Source organism: Danio aesculapii, chromosome 2 (assembly GCF_903798145.1).
Source record: "Danio aesculapii chromosome 2, fDanAes4.1, whole genome shotgun sequence".
Lineage (NCBI taxonomy): Eukaryota > Metazoa > Chordata > Actinopteri > Cypriniformes > Danionidae > Danio > Danio aesculapii.
Genome location: NC_079436.1, coordinates 43,911,573 through 43,927,310, shown reverse-complemented (window position 1 = coordinate 43,927,310; position 15,738 = coordinate 43,911,573). Strand labels below are relative to the sequence as shown.

General features: G+C 40.3%; 1 protein-coding gene across 3 annotated transcripts in view; it reads right to left on the bottom strand.

The window, feature by feature from the left end:
* Positions 1–15,738, bottom strand: part of nlrb5 (NOD-like receptor family B, member 5) — a 54,516-nt gene that overhangs the window by 36,307 nt on the left and 2,471 nt on the right. For all 3 annotated transcript variants that reach the window (XM_056480242.1, XM_056480247.1, XM_056480254.1), the window contains 2 exons: positions 15,599–15,653; positions 14,701–14,790 (listed from right to left, as the gene is read on the bottom strand). In XM_056480242.1, coding sequence (XP_056336217.1) covers positions 14,701–14,790; positions 15,599–15,653 — 145 coding nt within the window. The remainder of the gene's footprint in view (positions 1–14,700; positions 14,791–15,598; positions 15,654–15,738) is intronic.

Sequence of the window (15,738 nt, the reverse complement as noted above, 5' to 3'; positions counted from 1 at the left end):
GATTTCAGAAGAAAAGTGTTGCATGCAACAATCTGTGTTTAACAATGAGTGGGCCTTGATGGACATTGTTTAAACATTAACTTGTAATTGTTACTCATATTAGAGATATCTGAACTAGATGAAAGTTGCAGTTGCTAATTTGTGGTGATAGTTGGGAAGTTAAAAGCAGATTAAGAAAAGAGACGTGCACAAAGTCCTACGATACCGCTTTGTTTGATGAGATAAGCAAAGGGCTGCATGGGTAGGCAGGTCACTCAAGAAGAGTGTAGTGAAAATCCTGTGGTTATCGGTTCAGTTTTAGGAAAAATTGAAGGTCTGAAAGGCAGGTTACTCAAGAAGAGTATAGTGTATTGAGTTTTATTTAAGTGTAGGTTTCTGTGTCTGTGTGCGAGTGGCTGACTGTGTGTGTGAGGCAATAAATTCCGTATTGGTGGGCAAAAGGTGGCGCCCCCCCTCTTGAATGTCTCTTAAGTGAGATTGTCTAGAGACGGACGCCCCTAGTGTCACATTGAGAGGAATATATGAAAGAATAAGCCCTTTATCATAAAAAGGGATGAAGAACGAATGCAGAGTACATGAATGTTTGCAGTAAAAACTGATGTGAGTGTATAAGCCCGTTAGGATAAACGGGACATTGAATGAATGAAATTTAGAAGTGTGTTTGCAATAAAGGTGGAATGAAAGAATGTTTGGTTGAGTGAGAGTGCATGTGACTTAGAGAAAAGGCAAAAAAAAGATTAATGCAGTGTAGTGGAAATACTGCGATTTAGGTCTATGGGAGAGTAGACTATTGTGAAGTTGAAGACAAAGTATTTAAAGAGATAGATGTTCAAAGGATCACAAAGGAGAAAGTGGGGGATAAAATAAAGAAAAATAATTGAGTGTGCATATAAAATAAATAATATAAAGTAAAAAGTAGACTGAAGTAAGACTTAATAAAAATAAAGAGTGGGTACACTGATAGTAAGACGGGTTAAAAGAAAGCAAAAGAGATTTATAAAAATATAACGAAAAGTAAGATAATATTGTGAGTACAGAGAGAGGAAGAACTATGGCAAACACTCCAGTGGAAAGTCTGGGATTAAAATATCCGCTTTGTAAAGATCTGATCAACAAATACTCAAAAAAGTGGCAGCTGAGAACAAAAAATATGGTGACACAATGGCCAGCAGGAGGGTCATTTGATGTAGAGTTATGTGGTGAATTGGAGGTATTGATAAAAAACTATAAAACAAAAGGCATCATGACAAAGAAAGAGAAAAAAGAAGCAAAAAGAGCAAAGGAACTAGAAGTTCTTAATCTGTTTAAAAAAGAAGGACAGGATAAACTGAAAAGTATAAAAAAGGCAAGAAAAATTATGAAAGAAACAGAAAAAGAAACAGAAGCTAAAGAAAAAATGTTCTCTAGCCCTCCACCTTATATGCAGTCAGAAGGGCAGTTTCCAATTCTAAAAGGTGTGATGGGGGTAGCAGGGGAGTTTAAAATAGAGGGAGAAATAGAGATGGAGGAAACAGATGTAGGAAAAGAGGTAAAACCTAAAAAAATGGGGGAGGAAGAAAGTATGACATATATACCACTCGATTGTTATAAACAAGCACGGGAGGCATTAGAAAAAATGAACACTGAATGTGAAAACAAAGTGGAGAATGATGAAGCATTAGGAAAATTGAGACGTTATAACAAGGAAATTGGGGCAGAAGGGGGAGGTGAAGAAATTGAATTTATAAAAAGGAAAGACACAGAAAAAATATTAAAAGATACAAATGACCTGATAAAACAGAGAAGTGTGCACTCAGACAGTAGAGAAAATGAGAGTGAATTGGAGGAGTCTTCAGTTAAAGAGGGAAAAAGTGGAAGAGGACAAAGACAGAGGTCATTTGCTCCACAATTTCCAATCTTAATTAAAGGGACACAGGGTCAATACATTCCGTGGCAATCTCAGGATTTGGAGGGCCTTGCTAGTAAACTCCCAAACATTCACGAGGGGGCAGCAAAGTGGATTAAGATCTTTGAAGAAAACACTGTGGGGAGGATGCTTGCTATTGGTGATATTAAGGCTTTACTTGCAAAAACTGTCGGAGTTACAAAGATGGGGGAAATTTTCCAAGCTGCCGACCTGGAAAGAGCTGTGAGCTCTCAGTACGCTGATGGAACTGTTTTTGATCCGTTTAGACCTGCAATATGGTTGGCTCTACGTGCCGAATATCCTCTCAGACTTGACCCAAAGATGTTAAAAGGGGACCAGCTGGGGGAAGTTGAAAACCCAATAGCATATGTGCAAAGACATTTAAAAAGATGGAGGGAGGACACTGAGGGTAATCCTGAAAAGGACCCAATAATGGCTACACTGTTTAGACAAGCCATAATTGACTCTTTGCCTTGTGCAGTTAAAAGCCGACTGGAAGATGTAGTTGGCCTAAACTCTAAACCACATAAGGAGTTTTGTGATTATGTGTCCCATGCTGTTGACCAGTACAGAAAGACTGAACAAAGACTCAAAAAGCAAGAGAGTGAGTTACAGAGAAAACTAACTCAGCTACAGCTGGAGGAACTGACCAGAAAGAGCAAAAAGAAGGTCCAAGCAGCTGTAGTGACAGAGGAGGGGGACAAAGCTTTGATGGCTCCAGTTACAACAGCACCACCAGGGACTCAGCCAAGCTCATCTGCCGTTTACCCACCTCACCAAAACCAGATGGCCCCACCAGTCATTAACGTCTACACACAGCAGCCAGCAGCAGCAGCAGCAGCAGCAACAAGGTGGCAGAAAAGGTCAACACAGAAAGAGCACAAGGGGACAAGCAGACCCTATGCTCTGACGCCTCCTGGTGTCTGTTGGGGATGCGGTCAAACAGGCCACAACAAAAGAGATTGCCCCACAAATCCATGGGAGTCTCCTCGGGGCGATAGGGGGGGATGGCATCAGCCCTATCCAAATCCAAATAAAGGCCCAGTTAATTCATATAGAGGTCCAAATCAGGGATATTGATGGGGCCCAGAGAATCCTGCAGGGGAAAATCAGCTTCCAATGATAACAACAAATTCTAGTCAGGAACCTATGCTACCAATCAAAATAGAGGGTAAAACAATACCAATGCTTCTTGATACAGGTGCTGTATACACTTCTATTAATTCCAATTATGCTGCCCATCTTCCCCTGTCTGGTAAATATGCAAAGACCATAGGATTCTCGGGAAAAACACAGTTGATTCCAATGACCTCTCCAGTGTGCATAGAAACTAAAAATCAAAGTGTTACTCTCCCCATTCTTGTCTCAACTCAGACTCCTGTCAATTTACTTGGAAGAGATGCACTATGTAAATTAGGTTTACACATTTGGTGTTCTCCTGAGGGTGTATATATTGACGCAAAAGGAATTGAAACTCAAATGATGGTTGCAGAACCAAAGGCTAATATTTACTGGATAGGGCAAATAGACAAAGAAGTAAGGGAAACAATCAATAAATGGGGAAAATACATTGAAGCACAAATTCCTAAATCCCAAATGCTACAATCAGGGTTTCATTGTACAATGATATATGATCCAAATAGAGATTTGGGCATAGAAAAGGAATGGCAAGAAAATACTGAGGGACAACAAATTGAAATTGTTTCACAATACATGATTGTAGGACAACAGGGAGCAGCATTACATATACCAAGAGAAGGATTTGTAGAGAAATGGTTTAATGTAATAGATTCATTTCCACATATAGCCATGTTTGTGGGAAAAAATTGGGAAACAAAAGACTTGGGCCCAATGATGAAACAGGCCGAAGAGAGCAGGTGGGAGGCTACAGAACATCCATTGATTTTTCAGTCTTCTGATAAAAATTACATCAAAATTGTGTGTGCAACCAAATTGTTGGGAATACCTCAGGAAGTACTTCTCAGTCAAGAAAAAATGACACAAATGAATGCAATGTCAGAACCGATACATACTTCAGCTACTGAATTGTTTAAGGAAATGGAAAGTCAAGTACCAACTAAATTATGGTCAGTGCATGATTCAGATGTTGGGTTAATTCAATCAGCCAGCCCAGTGAGGGTTAAAATTAAACCAAATGCACAGCTGCCTAGAAAAGCACAATACCCTTTACGACCTGATGCGGAAGCAGGCATAAGAAACACTATTGAAGGATTGGTGAAAGCAGGAGTATTGGTAGAAACAACAAGTTATTGTAATACTCCAATTATGCCTGTAATCAAACCAGACAAAACCAGATGGCGTCTGGTTCATGATCTAAGGGCAATCAATGATATAGTGGAAGATTTTACTGCTGAAGTTCCAAATCCTCATACTCTATTGACAAATATCCCTCCTGATGCCAAGTACTTTACTGTAATTGATCTTTGTTCAGCCTATTTCAGTATACCGTTGGCAGAGGAAAGTAGGTACTTGTTTGCATTTACCTATGCAGGTAAACAATATACATACACGAGAATGCCACAAGGATTTAAACACTCGCCACATGTATTCAATCAAGTTCTTAAAGCAGATTTGGAGGATCTGATGATGGAGAGTACATTAATACAATATGTAGATGATCTAATTATTTGCTCTCCATCCCTGGAACAATGCCATAGAGATTCCATCAAAGTACTAACTAAGTTAGCTGAAGGAGGTCACAAAGTATCGAAAAATAAAACACAATACTGCCAGTCGCAGGTTGAATATTTAGGACGATTGATTGCCTTTGGCACACGAGCCATAGCTCCAGATCAATTAGAAGGTATAAGTAAATCACCATTGCCACAGACTGTGGGACAGATGATGACATTTTTAGGAATAACTGGTTTCAGTGCAGATTGGGTGGAGGATTATGCTATAAAAACAGCACCTTTGAGAGAAATCATGAAACAGGCAGGAGTAGAAAACTTAAAAAATCCAGTAAAATGGAACACAGATGCAATCATAGCATTTGAGTCAATAAAAAAAGAACTTCAAAAAGCACCTGCATTGGGGAACCCAGATTATTCCAAAGAATTTTTCTTGTACGTAGCAAATAGAGCTGATGGATATGCATCAGCTGTATTACTGCAAGAAACATGTAGTGGGAGGAAAAAACAGCCTATAGCATACTATAGCACTAAGTTAGACAATACAGCACAGGGGTACCCACCATGTCACCAACAGGGTCTGGCAGCAGTGTATTATGCTTATGAGAAAGCATCTACAATAACCATGGGGTATCCAGTTACTATTTATACACATCACAAAACTGTGGAATTAATAGAGCAAGGGAAATTTGTGCTTACTCAGGCCCGCATTTTGGCATACTACACACTTTTGACTTATCCAGACATTACCATTAAACGATGCAAGACAGTGAACCCAGCTGAGTTAATTCCATTGGCTTTTGAAGGACAGCCACATGACTGTGTAGCTAACTCATTGGCATTTACTAGATTAAGACCTGATCTGGAATCTATACCCCTCCCTGAGACAGAAGTCACATATTTTGTAGATGGTTCTAGCTTTAGAGACCATTTAGGAATTCATACAGGATATGCAGTAGTAAAAAAGGAAAAAGAGAATTTTGTACCAATAATATCCCAACAGTGTGTACAACCGTGCTCTGCTCAGTTAGCTGAATTAAAAGCTCTTACAGCAGCATGTCAGTTAGCAAAAGGACAAACAGCTAACATTTACACTGATTCAGCATATGCACATGGTGTATGTCATTTGTTTGGGGCAGTGTGGAAACAAAGAGGTTTCAAGAAAACAGATGGGTCTTCTATCCAACATGCTGAACAAATAGGTCAATTAATTTCGGCTATGATGCAACCAAAACGACTAGCAGTCATCAAATGTCAAGCTCACAAAAAAGGAAATGATTTTGTCATTAAGGGAAATAATGCAGCTGATTCAGAAGCTAAAAAAGCATCAGGATGTCAGGTAGCAATTCTAACTCCTATTGTGCTTATAGAACCTGAACCACAATTAGATGATATTGTGCGAATACAGCAACAAGCAGGTGTCTATGAACAATCCATGTGGCATCAAAGGGGAGCAAAAAAAGATTCACTAAATATTTGGCGTACTCATGAAGGGCAAATTGTTGCACCAACGTCATTACTAAATATTCTCATTGCAGATGCACATGGATTTGATCATTGTGCAAAAGGTGAAGTGATAAGGAAAATTAAACAGCAAGGATATTGGTCTCCTTATTTAAATGCAATGGTTAGTGAATTTGTGTCCACATGTGAAATTTGTGCAAAATACAATGTGAGAAAGGGAACAGCAACACCAATAAGTCATATACCAATACCAGAAGGGCCATTCAAACACTTAGTGATGGACTATGTGGATATGATAAAACGAGTGCAAGGTAAAAGATACATGCTTGTGGTAATTGACAGGTTTAGCAGGTGGGTGGAGGCCGTGCCATCAGCAGATCAGGGAGCAGGAACTGTTATTAAATTTCTAACAAGAGAAATAATTCCTAGATTTGGAATACCATCAGAAATAAGTTCAGATAATGGATCAGCATTCATACAAAAGACAGTTAAACAAATACTCCAACAATTGAAAATCAAGCAAAGATTAGGATGCATTTATCATCCACAATCTCAAGGAATGGTTGAGAGAGTCAACGGAACCATCAAGGCCAAACTCAATAAAATATGTGCAAGTACTAAACTTAACTGGGTTGATGCTTTGCCTCTGGCTTTAATGAGTTATCGCATGCAAACTAACAGGAACACACATTTAACACCGCATGAAATGTTAACCGGTCGCCCCATGCCTGCACCGTTTTGCCGGGGTCCATATAAAGGACCCCCATTAGAACAATTGCAAATGGAATTACGGTCATACATGAAGAATCTAACTGCCATACACAAAGCTATTTATGTGCAGGAATCCAGAAAGGAGATTCGGGAGAAAGCAGAGACGCTAGGTCCAGTTGTGCCAGGTGACCAGGTGTATCTAAAGGTGTTCCGGCGGAAATGGAATGAGGCTAGGAGAGAAGGACCATATCAAGTCATTAGAGCAACTCCAACAGCTGTCCAAGTGGAAGGCAGTACCTGTTGGTATCATCTGAATCACTGCACAAGAGTTCCAACAGAAAAGTCCGGAGGAGAAAGACACCAGCCAGGAACAAGTGAGAAAGAAAACCACTCAGCAGGAGACAATGATGTGCAAAATGTGGCAGAAGGAGGTGAATAGAAGCATAAAACTTATATCTCTTATAGTATGCCTAAATATGATAAAGATGCAACAAATTGAAGGGATGGAAAATACCACCACTGCACATTCAACGAGTCAACCTGTTAATCACACCTCTCAAGCTGTAAAAAACCTCAAAACTCCAGAGCCCAATAATTTGAACCACACTGCCTTACCTCCACAAGACAACATAACCTTGAATTACATAAATCAAACATTCAATTATACACCTGTATTAACAACAATTCAGTCATTTGTGGAGCAAAACCTTAATTCAAGCCTGGCTGAAAGAACACTAGAAGTAGCCGGAAAACAGAGAAGGAATGTGGAGATAAATTACAGTTTATATGGAGACAACAATAAACTGGATGAACTTTGGGAAATGGCGCAAAGTAATCAGTGGTTTGAATGGGCAGCATATACTACAGCAGAGATTAAAAAAAAAGACTGTCTGTTTTGTACAAAGACTCCAATGAGCCAAGTAGTAGTTGTTCCTAATCCATACACTTATGAACATTGTGCTCAGTTCAACAGAGACTTTTGCCATATGGAGAAAGAGCTGAGACTTTTTTGTCCAGCTGAATGCTTAGGCTACCTAAGCCATCCTAAACACCGTCTCCTTTTTAAACATGTAGCTAGATTAAGGACTAAATGTAGAAGTTTTGGCATTAGTGAAAAGCTTAAGATGCAAAATGGCCCAATAGAGATTCCATCATGGTATACTATTGACTATAGTAAAGAGTATGAGTGTTTTGTTAAGCCCACAGGAGTCATTAATGTGGGACAGTTTAAAGGAAGATGCAGTATTATTTGGAATTTAGATACAAAAAAGGTTAGAAACTATGATGATTCTCATGACTTCCCACCTTTTCGAGGGACAGGAACACAAAAAGGAAAAATAATAACTCCAGCAGAAAATTGTGAAAATCAGACCATAGCATTACCCGACATAGACAGGTATAAAGATCAAACTTTGTCACTAGCAGATTTCTTCTGGGTATGTGGGAACAGAAAGCTTTTATCCTCCTTGCCCCTAGGATGGAGAGGAAAGTGTACTAGAGTGAGGTTAGTACAAGAAGTTCAAATAGTAGAATGGGATTTAGAAACTACATTCGGAAATAATAACACAATTAACCATAGGCTCAAAAGAAGTTATAGCCCAGATCCACAAGTATATATAGATGCAATAGGGCAACCCAGAGGTATACCAAATCAATTCAAAGCAAGAGATGAAATTAAATCAGGACTTGAATCAATACTTCTTTGGATTTCTCCAAATAAAAACACAGAGTGGATAAATTATATTTACTATAATCAGCAGCGATTCATAAATTACACTAATGAAGCTTTAATATCATTAGGAGAACAATTAGATGCAACTAGTAAGATGACCTGGCAAAATAGATTAGCACTCAATTGGATATTAGCAGATAAGTCAGGTGTGTGTGTTTTTTTTGGCAGCCAATGTTGCACATATATTCCAAATAATACTGCACCAGAAGGAACATTTACAAAAGCCATGACAAAACTGAAAAAATTGCAAGAAGAAATGGCTATGAATGCAGGAAAAGATGAAAAGATATGGGATTGGTTGGATCTGAAACTTGGAGCATGGGGAGCTGGGTTAGCAAAAATGGGAATGTTTTTAGGAGTTGCAGTGGGAATGGGAGGATTATTATTTTGTTGTGTCTTTCCAATATTAAGATCATTGGTCATCAAAGCCACAGCAAAACAAATGGCAATACTGGAATGTCAGGAAATTGAGAAATTAATGCTAGTAAATAATCAGAATGGGCTTCCTCAAAAATGGGTATATCAACCAAATTTAGAATCAAAAACAGTAACAAGTGATGAATATTCAGATAGTTCAGATGAGGAGGAGGATGATGAATAATGAGGATCCATGCCTTGGGTGTAAGTGCTAGTCAACCTCTACCCCAAAATGGCGGCTCTCTACGATACGCAAAGTATCTGGGCTGAAGATCGACATACTCTACTTATTATGTGTGTGGTTGGTAGATTAGAACAATGTGTATTGTGATATATAAATATATTGTGATTGTGTATGTTTATTTTTGATTTAGTATATTTCTATTCTTTACTGTGTGTTAAATAACTGTGACCCCCAGAAGCAAGTATATAACAACATGTATGCTTAAAACATTACCTCTTGTGATATAATGACATAATAGAATTGAGTCTTTTACTGTGTTCTCGTCAAGACCGGACACAGATGTTTGGCTTAATTTTATTCCAAAGTGCAATTATATGATCTGGTCATTTGTAATAATACCGTGACATATATTTTTGTCATTAAGTAGTATAACTTAGGGCTGAATCATGGAGTTGCACTATGGGCCAAAAGCAAGAATATTAAGACTTTAAGTCTTAAGAGGAGGGATATTATGAAGTGGATTTTTCTCTTTAAAGTGTGAAATTAACCTATATAATCAAATTGTATGTGTTTAATCTGATTGTAGACTTATATACCATTAGAAGAATCAAGGTATTATGTAGAGTTAAAAAGGAGATATAGCCTGAGTGAACAACTAAGGTGTCACAAGAAATGCATGAGAATAGAGCAACATCTGTTAAAACAGTAAAGTCTAGATGGACAAGATATATAGTGAACAGGGTTAGTCTAGATGGACAAGATATATAGTGAACAGGGTTAGGTTAGATGGACAAGATATATGGTAAACAGGTTTGGTTTGAGGGTTGAAACTAGTTTGAATCTTGTGTGACAAATGTAGAACAATGTGAAAAACAGCTGGAAAAGAGGATATAAGCAGACCAGAACATCAGTGAGGCAGAGTTCAGGCAGAGATGCTGCTGGGGGTCTCCTGAAAAATCTCCTTTGTTGTCGACAATAAAGTATTCTTCTGAAATCAAAACTATCAGACGTGGCTGTTCATTGAAGAAAGAAAAGACCACCACATTATCTAAGGACCACACGTGGAGGTTCCAAAGATTGGGGCGAGGGTGCCAGATGGTGCCCTGTCCCTGATAGAGTAGGTCCTCTCTCAAAGGAATCTGCCAGGGGAGGGCCGTTGCGAGGATGGAGAGCTCTGAAATCCAGGTCCGGTTGGGCCAGAGGGGCGCAACTAGCAAGACCTGCTCCTCGTCCTCCCTGACCTTGCACAGTAACTGCGCGAGCAGGCTCACAGGAGGAAACGCATATTTGTGCTGTGGGCCAGTTCATCCTTGCCGAGAGAGCCCTCGGTCAGGGAAAAAAACAACTGGCAATGAGCGTTCTCTTGGTTAAGCTCGCCTGGAATGTGAATGGCCTGGAATGTGAATTGTTCCCAAAAGTGGGCTAAAATCAGCCAGTCGTCGAGATAATTGAGTATGCGGATGCCCGCGAGCCGAATGGCGTTAAGGCGTCCTCCAGGAGCTTGGTAAAGACCCGTGGAGATAGAGAGAGCTCGAAGGGGAGGACTTTGTATTGCCAAGTAGTCCGAAGAGCATAGTCGGTTGCAGTGCGGAGCTCATGTAGCAAGCTTGGGTCGGACCCACCCTTGTGCAGCTGGGCCAGCGTTGGTAGGTGTCCATAGCGTGCAAGGCGGAAGCAGCCTGGCCCACAGCCTTGTAAGCTCTAGCTCAGAGGGAGGCAGATAACCTACAGGCTTTGGACGGAAGACGAGGCGGATCCCGCTAAGAAGAGGCGCCACACGGACAAAGATTACCCGCACTGGCGTGCTCCACCTGAGGAATCGCCTCATTCCCCCTGGCTGTTGCACCGTCAAGGGTGGTGAGAGCGGAGGGACACGCAGCACAGGCAGAAAAAAGTGCCCTCCAGGACTGCGTGAGCCTACTGTGTATCTCCGGGAAGAAGGGGAAGAGAGGCTTCGAAGGCTTGGCCCTCTGGTCCTCTACGTAGCACCCATCTAGTTGGTCCGGCCATGGAGCTGGGGGATAAACCATCTCCAACCCCTTGGCTGAAGCAGCCTGGGAAAGCATGGCTAACATGTCTGTTTCAGGATCCATTTTGACAGCGCTCACCTGCCCAGAGGGGGCGAGCGGGTCTGGATCATCGTCGGACAATGACAGCCCGCCCTCCGATGCGGCAGTGAATGTCTGGTCCCCGGTGTCATAGAGCGTAAGGACTACCATCTGGTTAGACGGATCGCTTCCTCCGCTCGAAGCTTGGATGGAGAGCTTGGAGGAGCGGGAGGTCCGCGGGCCCGGAGGCGACAGATAATCTCCCACTGGAACCCTCAGACCTGCCCGAGTGCCCGCTGCAGTGCAGGGGACAGCTGGGGTGGTTCGCCGTTTTGCAAGGGCTAGCCGCGATCTTAACTGCGCAACAAACATAACATCGCAATGACGACATAAACTGCTCGCAAGCACCGCATTAGCATGCTGGACCCCCAGACATGCAACGCAGTGCTCGTGCCCATAATCCAAGGACAGGAAACCACCGCATCTAGAAACGCACGGTCGGAGCGCCATCCTGAAAAGGACGTGCAGCCCGACTGTGTTGCTCTTTTAGGAAATTTGCAACTTTATACACACCGCTCTGGAGGACCGGACCCAAAGAACGCCAGGCAAGGGAGAAGCCCAGCTTGACCGTCTGCCGCTGCGTGTACACACTCTGGACCGGGAGACCACTCTCCTTCGCTGGAAATCGCTGGATAACAGCAGGAGGAACCCTCATCGACTCTCTCAGATGGCTGTAGAAGTCTCTGAAGCGAAAAGGATGCCTTATCTTGCTTTCGCTGTGCTTTTATGCTAAATTGATTGCAACAAGCATCAGGTGCGCAAGCTGATGCTGCCAATTTATTTGGCATTTCATTGGCCCGTTTACATACTCTTTTAGACGATAGGCTTTCTGAACGAAATCCCCATACATGGATTAAATCCACTAATAGCATTGAAGTTCCCCATTCGAAGGGGAACTGATATTTTCTTATTATATGATTCTGCTTTGTTTGTATAATCATGCAAACACTTGTTTGTAGAGCCAGTAGTTTGACAGTTTTTTGCCATTTATTATTTCTAGTCATTTCTCCTCTAGGCAGCTAAATTGAAAGTTCAAAAAACAAGCACACTTCCAAATTGAAAAATAAGGTCAATAGGTGAATTGGGTAAACTAAATTGTCCATAGTGTATGTGTGTGAATAAGAGTGTATGGGTGTTTCTCAGTGATGGGTTGCAGCTAGAAGGGCATCTGCTGAATAACCATATGCTGGATAAGTTGGCAGTTCATTCAGCTGTGCCGACCCCTGATTAATAAAGGGACTAAGCCGAACAGAAAATGAATGAATGAATGAATGAATGAATGAATGAATGAATGAATGTATCGTTAATAGTTCTAAAAACATGTCTAACAATAAATACCAACCATTTGGGGGTTTTTTTCGGGGTTTTTTTTTCATATCCTAATTAATATGAATGATATTATTTGTACAGAAGCCTTACATACAAGCAACACACAAATCAAACGGTTCTACCTGTGGGTCTTTGTGGTTCTGTGTTTTCATCACAGTACAGGAACTGCATTAGTGAAAATAACCAACGATTTACTCTTAGCTGCTGACCAAGGGTCCATCTCGCTATTAGTTCTACTCGATCTTAGTGCGGCATTTGACACCATTGACCATGGTATCCTTATTAATCGCTTAAAGTCTACAGGTGTCCAGGGACATGCCCTACAATGGTTTAAGTCATACTTATCTGACCGTTACCAGTTTGTGAATATTAATGGACAGCCTTCACAAATCAGCCCAGTAAAATACGGGGTGCCTCAAGGATCCGTTTTAGGCCCTTTGCTGTTTACAATATACATGCTACCCCTGGGAGACATTATTAGAAGACATGGGATCAGCTTTCACTGCTATGCAGATGATACTCAATTATATATTTCAACTAAACCTGACGAGACGTCTAATCTGTCCAAGCTAACTGAATGTATTAAAGATGTTAAAGACTGGATGACCAACAATTATCTTCTCTTAAACTCAGACAAAACAGAATTATTACTTATTGGGCCAAAATCCTGTACACAGCAGATCTCACAACTCGACCTACAATTAGAGGGATACAAAGTTAGCGTTAGCTGTACTATAAAAGATCTGGGTGTCATATTAGACAGTAATTTAACTTTTGAAAATCATATATCCCATGTCACAAAAACTGCTTTCTTTCATCTGAGAAATATCGCTAAGTTACGAAGTATTCTATCCATCTCAGATGCAGAAAAGCTAGTCCATGCTTTTATGACTTCTAGGCTGGACTACTGTAATGCACTGTTTGCTGGCTGCCCAGCATCCTCTATTAACAAACTTCAGCTAGTACAAAATGCAGCTGCCAGAGTTCTTACCAGGTCAAGAAAATTTGATCACATCACCCCAATTTTATCATCCTTACACTGGCTGCCTGTTAAGTTTCGTATTGAATTTAAAATATTGCTTCTTACATATAAAGCTTTAAATAATCTAGCTCCTGTTTATCTAACCAATCTTCTGTCTCGCTACAATCCAACTCGCTCTTTAAGGTCTCAAAACTCAGGGCTTCTGGTAGTACCTAGAATAGCAAAGTTGAGTAAAGGAGGTCGAGCCTTCTCATTTATAGCTCCTAAACTCTGGAATAGCCTTCCTGATAACGTCCGAGGCTCAGACACACTCTCCCAATTCAAAACTAGATTAAAGACCTATCTGTTCAGTAAAGCATACACTTAGTGCACCACTTGGGGGCTTCCACACAGGTTATGCATCTTGTTGATATACACTGTGAACATCAGCTACGCTAATTATTTTCTTTATTCTCCATTTCCACCTGGGGACACTCTACCCGAGGCCCTCAGACTATGCAGAGTCACTGATTCGATCCAAGACCAACGACGAGATGATCCCAAGGTTTTTATATCCTGGACCTGGCCAAATCCTGAGCAGCTACTGTGGTGGTCATGGAAGAGTGGAGCACATGAGACTGATTCCTGTGACGCTCCAGAGACAGACGAGTCTTCGCTGAGGCCAGCTTCCAGCCTCCGCCACTGAGACTGCAGCTCTGCACAAGACGTTTGGCCAGCGGAGAAATTAAAATGGTCGTGCCCAACTGACCCTGGTTTCTCTCAAGGTTTTTTTTCTTCACTTCCGCCTTTAGTGAAGTTTTTTTCCCTCTCCGCTGTCGCCACTGGCTTGCATGGTTCGGGATCTATAGAGCTGCGCATCGTTGGATTTGCTCTTCAGTATTTGGACTCTCAGTAGTGATTATTAAACCACACTGAACTGAGCTAAACTGAACTGAACTTAAACACTACAAACTGAGCTACACTGTTCCTATTTACTGTGACCTTTTATGTGAAGCTGCTTTGACACAATCTACATTGTATAAGCGCTATACAAATAAAGGTGAATTGAATTGAATTGAATTGAATTGAATTGAATTCTGTACATAGTGATTAAATCAGACATGTTTAGGGGAATATTGATTTAAAATATTTAGTAACTACTATGTATTAAAATTGATCATATATTTAATAAATAAAGTAATTTTCAAATCAAACAAAAAGAAAAGTAAACACTTACCTTTAGGTGTCTTGCTTGCCTCAGATGCTTGAGATGGCCCTCCTGCAGAAGCCTCTGCCTTACTTGTCTTCAAATGTTTGAAAGCTGCATCTGTCATGATTGTTTTTACCATTAATATAAAACTCTACAGCGTACAAACAAACAGATTCTTAACAACTGACTCATTTAAAATGACACTTTTTTTACATGCACAGAATGTATAACAATCAATGTTTAAATGTGGTCTTTGGTGGAGCCCACTTTTTTTTATAATATATATAGGGGCTATAGTGACCTTGAACATACAAAGGCCTATAAAATGTCATGGGATGTCACTTTTCATCCAGTAAAATATAATCATGAATTCAAAAGTGAAAGAAAACCACTTAAAGGAGTTCCACTTTGTCAAGTTATCCTGCTCTTTTATCTTAATCGTGCATTGTCTAACATGTTTACAGCAATGTTACGTTGTTTAAAAAGAAGTGTTTTGTACATTCTCTTTTTGTTATTTCTTTCTCTTATTTTAAGATTTTGGATCCTCCTCCATAATTATCAAATTGTATAAATGATTAAATCAATGCAGTCTTGATATCCCATAAAAGACAATAAAAATACAAAGATATGATGTCTATAATGGACTAGTTACTGATGATGAGCAAAAATTATGACTGATGATTCTGTTATTTCAGGATAAGAAAGAAGGCTGCTGCAAGAGAGATGGCAGAAGGGAGCCTCCATTTAGTTTTTAATGGGATCTGCTGATCATGAGGGCGGCAAGCAATCCCGACAAATATCGACACATATCAGCTTTCAAATTATTGATATAAGCTGGAAGTGTTTTGTGTTATTCAGTTTGTGATTTACTTAATCAGTAATCAAAGTAGAGCTCTCAAGTTAAAAAGTCAGAATATAAGCCTACCTCTGGCTCTTCTTGTTTTTAGTCTTTGGTTTCTTCTTCCATGTAAATTGTACCTCTTTATAAAGAGAGAAATAAGTCTTTGAACAGCACATAAACAAAGTAAACAAACACAATTTTACTGAAAATAAAATCACTGTTAG